Source organism: Puntigrus tetrazona, chromosome 7 (genome assembly GCF_018831695.1).
Source record: "Puntigrus tetrazona isolate hp1 chromosome 7, ASM1883169v1, whole genome shotgun sequence".
Classification (NCBI taxonomy): domain Eukaryota; kingdom Metazoa; phylum Chordata; class Actinopteri; order Cypriniformes; family Cyprinidae; genus Puntigrus; species Puntigrus tetrazona.
Genome location: NC_056705.1, coordinates 41,296,451 through 41,302,835, shown reverse-complemented (window position 1 = coordinate 41,302,835; position 6,385 = coordinate 41,296,451). Strand labels below are relative to the sequence as shown.

The following is a 6,385-nucleotide window of genomic DNA, read 5'->3' as shown; positions in this document are numbered from 1 at the left end:
TAGACATGGTGGTGCTCACTCCCCATATCGCAATATATTTTGCATAAAAATCAAATATTGCAATGTGAATTTTTTCCAATATCGTGCAGGTCCTCAAACCAGTCACGTGGCTGAAAGCTATGGGTTGGTGAAAAATTATGTGAAGAAGAGTTTAATGAGGAAGCACAGTGAGAAGACAATCACAACACATCAAATGATCATAGCACAGCTAACTGACTGCAGATCATATCAATCTCATATCATAAGAGTGTGATATAACAATGAGATGTTTGTTCCTCCTTGTCAGGGTGTTCGCTTTGATCCGGATATTCCCCAGACTTTGCGGCTGGAGTTTGCCAAAGCCAATACTAAGATGGCCAAGAGTAAACTAATAGGAATTCCAAACCCATCGCCATCCAGACAGAGTCCTGGCCCGTCCTGTGTCAGTCGAGAGCCCTGTAAGTAAAACACACACACACACAATCAAGCATTTGTCTAACTATATCTAGACCTGATCTCTTAAAAACTCTCTAAAATCTTAGCTAATATGACTACAGACTTACCCAAACTCCCAGATAACTTGTAACCACAAAACATTCTGCAGATCTCAGATCTGTCTACTGACTTCCAAAGCATTTTCCCCCCTGTCAGGATGAACCAGGGAGTTCACCATGCAATGGTAGCACGATTGAGTTAATATTCATGCGGTACAGCCAGATTTTGGATTAGCTCAAATCATCTGTGCTGCTGTCCACAAGGACACAGTGGTTCTACTCAGACACATTTGTATGGGTTTAAGGTACAATGCGTTGCGTGGCTGAACTCACATTTGGCCTGGTGTTTGTGCAGATGAGCTGACCATTCCCGCGCTGTACGCCAGCAGTCCCGAGGTGTGGCCGTCTTACTCGCTGTACCCTACTGAGCTGCCTCCGCCAGCATACGCTTACAGTTCCTCGCTGCACGCACAGGTAATGTACCTGTCGGCATTAAAAAAGCTGTGATTCCCACAAACACAAGGGTCGTAAACATGTAGCATTGAGAATGCTGCTGAATTAAAGGGGACATCGATGCCTATTTTCCAAAGTTGGTATGATCTTTTTGCCAAAACAGCTCTATTTACAGCGAGCTATTTCAGTACATGTCCATTTAAATGCTAATGAGCTACAGCTCTCCCCACCCCTTGCTTTTGTTTTTTGTGTTTTTGTTGGCGTGATACCATCAAAAACAAAGCTAATCCACTGCCTCCTCAATGGCTCTCATGTAAGGACAAAATGAAGACTTGCTTGTTTACTGTTAAATTTAAGCTACAAACACCTTCATTACTTCTGAGACCGTAGATGTGTTCAGAGTTTGACATCAAAGTACATACAGAGCGATTCAAAGTCATCTGCTCTCTATCGCTATAACTTTGATGCAAAACACAGATATGCTGATAATTTCCAACTCATTTTGCCAATGCTAATACCTATATCCTTTATTTCATAAACGGCACAACAAAGGATTAAATACTATTCACCCTCTGTTCCTCAAGTTGGTGAGCTGCTAACCTGTGCATGTGAACAGAAATGTTGATGCAGATGATCTGACTCCAGTTTTTTTTGTGTCAGATTCGCTGGCTGCCGAACACAGACGTGACCAATCAGGGCTGGAAGAGCCGACAGTTCTGTTGACGTCTATATGTGAGTATGACAGAGTATGATAGAGTCGCTGTAATACCCATGTCATTAACACATTTGAGTCCTCATAAACCATACATTCAGAGACACACTTACACACACAGAGTAAACACAAGATTTGTAAATGACATGTCTGTGGAAAACAACAGTAAAACACCTTAAGCTCTCCTCCTAAATAATATCAAGATCATGGCTGTAACCGAATCTTGTTTTTTTCGAGATGTTCTTTTGACATTTAAATCAGGAAATACTGGTGCTCAGTGAGAAGATACCAAACAGATCTTAGTGAGGAGCTGAAGGAGCTCTGTGTGTTTATGGTGTTTCAAAACAGTTTCATGTTTTTCAGTCTGCAGGTGCACCGGTGACACAGACGACGTTCTCATCTTTTCTTTCTTTCACCGTTCATCTGCATTTTTCTCCAATCTGTCTTCTGGCAGATACAGATACATGAAACAAGAAAAAAGAAACAAAAAGTGAGTGACTGTCATAACATTCTGTCAGCTGTGAGGTCATGAAATGAGCGATGTAGGAAATACTAGTCAGTTTAGTGTCATAAATATAAGGGCTTATTTACACCTGGTAAGTTCATGCATTTTCTCTGATCGAATTTGTCATATTTGATTTGATCTGATTTGTCAAAACGGTTTTATTTACACTTTACGTAAGAAGTTACTCCATCCAGTTTTTTTATATCAACTATGCATTCCATTAGTTTCTCAATTTGGTGAGAATCATCGGGATGCAAAGAAATAAAAGCTGAGTATCACCAGCATAACAGTGAAAGCTAACACCATGTGAAAGGCTAACATGTAAAGTGAGATAAGTAACAGCCCTAGTACTGAGTGTTGGACACTTGTGATAGATATGATAACTTTTTATTCACTGCTTTGAATTTGTGGCGAAATTCACCTTTATCAATAAAAAGTGTTTCTGTCTCTGCACTAATGATAAAACAATGAAGGAAATTACAAATATTTGATGTTAAAGTCCATGAATGAGATGACTTCTAGTTTGTCACTGTTTTTAATCGTCTTTACTGTTTGATCTCAGGCTGCTGTGAACAACAGGACAATCAGAACCTCCACAAGAACAGACCTCGTCCTCATCCTCAAATCTTCTCTTCTCTTACATTGTGAAGTTTATTGTAGTTGATCTTATGTATGATTTATAATTATTTAAGATGTTATTCTTATTGGTTCAATCAGTAATTACTGTAAGTTTTGATGGGGTTGATGCATGATGGCTTGCCAAAAAGATCTCAATATTTACACATTTTTAGATATCAAATTGCATATTCTCTTTTTTAATCATTATCATCATTATTATTATTATTCTTAAGGAGCAAAATAAGTATTTTTATAATGAATGAAATGAAACGTTTTCAGTGCCATTTTAGTGTAACTTCGGTAGCACTTTATTTTACAGTCCTGTTCCTCATGTGCATACTATGTTCTTATCATAGTAATTACAATAACTAATTAATCACTAGATACTAACCATGAACCTCTTCACCCATCTCTACCCCAAGTAGTTACCTTATAACTTTTTTCGGTAAGTACACAGTAAGTGCACATACCATAAAATAAAGTGCAGCCGTAATTTCAATATGTCGTTTCTTATATGTACAATTTTTTTTTGATTGCTATGAATGTTTTATTAAGCTTTCTTAAGCCTGCTTAAATCATTAAAAACACCTTGTGAGAAATGTTTGAAGTCAGACTGAGAGATTTGTTTAATGTTTAAATATAGTTAAAAAAAAGTTTGTCCCATTTAGATGTACTAATAATAGAAAATATATTTGACCATCAAAAGTATTTCTGGAGCAGCATTTCTGCAGGCAGGAGTGTGTACACACACACACACACACACACACACACAGACACCTGAGTTAAATAATCTGTCCATCAGTGATATATTTAATAGAACGAGATAAACCAAGAAAGAGAACCTCATAAACATGAGAAAAGGGTAAAGGAAAACATGCTACCTTTTTAGCAAAGACAACGACATACAAACACTAAAGATGGGTGCTTTAGTTTGAATAGTGCTTTATGGTTGTTGATTGTCAGTCTACACGAACATGATGATCATGTCACACTGGGGTCTCAATGTTTGTTAATGTCAAAATGTACGACAGTCAAGATGAGTTAAAAACAGTTGAGCTACATTACATGCGAGATGAGATGATGGCTATCATGACAAGTATATGAATAGTGGTAATACTGGCATATTTATGCACGCTTGGATTATAAGAATATTTTAGAATTTTCAAAATTTGTCTCAGACGACCAAATTGTGGAGAAATTCGCACCGTGTACTCAGGGCTTTAAGGCAAACCGGGGGAGGTATGTATAACAAAGTAACAAGAAGGAGTTAATGAATTAATGATTGGAAACTAACAAGGGAAGTCATGACAAGGTGGGCAAAGAAAGAAGGGAAAACAGGAGCTAAGGAAGATAACTGAAACAATTGGGTACAAGAACAAATTGAAATAAGTCATTGTACATTTGTTAAGGTATTAGAAATACATTACAAAGGTATCTACAATAAAGCCAGAGCCCTATAATGCAACCATTAAAGACACTACATGCACACAACCTAATTTTCTTTTCATTTCTATTGTTATATTTCAGCTGAAGTATGAAATTACAAGATTAATTAACATACACATCAATATAAGATGACGTTATTATTAAAGATGTTTAGTTATTATTGTGTGAATTGAGAATAAACACTGAAATACATATTTTCATTTTAATAAATAATTTAATTATTTTACTATGCTTAGCTATATCTTGTGATGCGAAAAACAAGAAAAGGCACTTACACTATAAAGCAGACCAAAGAAATCAAGCTTCAAATGTGACTCCGCCCACTGAGTGACGCGTCGACAACCCTGAAAATGAAATGTGGAGGAAATAAAAAAAGTTTTAGACAGGTGTGAAAAAAATGCTGTAAACAAAGAATGCTTTCAAAAAGTTTTAAATATTTATTTTCATAAATGAAAAAAAGCAGTGAATGAACAAAAGGGAAATCTAAATCAAATCAATATTTTGTCTGACCACCCTTTGCCTTCAAAAAAGCAGCAATTCTTCTACGTACACTTGCACACAGTTTTTGAAGGAACTCGGCTGGTAGGTTGTTCCAAACATTTTGGAGAACTAACCAGAGATCTTCTGTGGATGTAGGCTTGCTCACATCCTTCTGTCCCTGCATGTAATCCCAGACACACTCGATGATGTTGAGATCAGGGCTCTGTGGAGGTCATGCCATCACTTCCAGTACTTCTTGTTCTTCTTTTGGCTGAAGATAGTTCTTAATGACTTTGGCTGTATGTTTGGGGTCATTGTCCTGCAGAATAAATTTGGGGCCAATCATATGCCTCCCTGATGGTACTGCATGATGGATTAGTATCTGCCTGTATTTCTCAGCATCAAAACTAATCCTGACCAAATCTCCACAATGCTTCACTGTTGCCTGCAGACACTCATTATTGTAAAACTCTCCAGCCCTTCGACGAACAAACCGTCTTCTGCTATAGCCAAATATTTAAACTTTTGACTCATCAGTCCAGAGCACCTGCTGCCATTTTTTCGCCCCCTAGTTCCTTGTTTTCATGCATACTTGAGTCGCTTGGCCTTGTTCCCATGACTGAGGTATGGCTTTTTGGCTGCAACTCTACCATGAAGACCACTTCTGGCCAGACTTCTCCGGACAGTAGATGGGATTACCTGGGTCCCACTGGTTTCTGCCAGTTCTGAGCTGATGGCACTGCTGGACATCTTCTGATTTCAAAGAGTAATAAGCTTGATGTGTCTTTCTGCTGTACTACATTTCCTTTACCAACCACAGCTTCTGGAATCCTTAATGTTTCTTTGTTCTTCATCAAAAGAGCTTGAACAGTATCTTAAAACCCCAGTCTGCTTTAAAATCTTTGTCTGAGAGAGACTTTGTTGATGCAGTTGAACTACCTTGTGTCTTGTTGCTTTACTCAATCTTGTCATGAGATGAAACTGTCTTTCACAACCTCACCTCAGTAGCAGAGTTTGTCTGTTCCTCATTCAGTTTCAAGTCTCCTACACAGCTGCTTCTGTTTTAGTTCATGACTGGGTTTCAACCTACATGTGACATTGATGGTCATTAGCACCTGTTTGGTGTAAATGGTTGATCATACACCTGACTATAATCAAACAAAATCCCAGACTTTGTGCAAGTGTGCCAACAATGTTTCCTCAGGTGAGTGGATGCTCCACAGTCTCTGACATTGTCCCTCTTGCAAGAGCTGCTGTATAAGGGATGCTCCCCATCCACGCTCAAGGTCTATGTAGCAGCCATTGCAGCTTTCCATGCTCCTATAGCTGGCCAGATGGTGGGCAGGAACAACTTGGTTGTTAGTTTTTCGGGCTGAACCCACCTTATCCCCTCACTGTCCCTGTATAGAATCGGCCCACTGTTTTGAGCATTCCCTTTCAAGCCGATACAATCAACTGACCTTCGACCCGTCACTAAAATCGGCACTGCTTCTCACCTTAGCATCGTTCAAGTGAATTGGAGACTTGCAAGCAATCTCTGTGAACACTACCTGTCTTGGTTTCAGTCCCAGCACTTTAATGTTGCTTTGAAGCCAAGGCATGGTTATGCACCTAAGGTGCTCTCCACTACATTCAGAGCACAGGTCATTTCACTCTCTGCACCGTCAGGCAATTGAGAATTTACATTGAGCATTCTGC

The 6,385-nt window shown here is 38.7% G+C and overlaps 2 protein-coding genes across 2 annotated transcripts in view; one reads left to right on the top strand and one right to left on the bottom strand.

The window, feature by feature from the left end:
* Positions 1–6,385, bottom strand: part of LOC122348901 (receptor-type tyrosine-protein phosphatase S) — an 819,186-nt gene that overhangs the window by 396,254 nt on the left and 416,547 nt on the right.
* On the top strand, positions 20–3,351 carry LOC122348891 (RNA-binding protein with multiple splicing-like). Its single transcript, XM_043244782.1, has 5 exons — positions 20–437; positions 829–947; positions 1,587–1,658; positions 2,002–2,128; positions 2,706–3,351. The coding sequence occupies exons 1-3, from the start codon at positions 266–268 to the stop codon at positions 1,647–1,649; spliced, it is 354 nt and encodes a 117-aa protein (XP_043100717.1). The 5' UTR covers positions 20–265; the 3' UTR covers positions 1,650–1,658; positions 2,002–2,128; positions 2,706–3,351.

What these genes read in the sequence shown, in the direction of transcription:
- LOC122348891 (XM_043244782.1), top strand. Translation starts at nt 266, where the DNA reads ATGTTTGTTCCTCCTTGTCAGGGTGTTCGCTTTGATCCGGATATTCCC. An exon ending in CTGTGTCAGTCGAGAGCCCT is followed by an intron (nt 438 to 828) that starts GTAAGTAAAACA and finishes GTGTTTGTGCAG; the next exon opens with ATGAGCTGACCATTCCCGCG. An exon ending in GTTCCTCGCTGCACGCACAG is followed by an intron (nt 948 to 1,586) that starts GTAATGTACCTG and finishes TTTTTGTGTCAG; the next exon opens with ATTCGCTGGCTGCCGAACAC.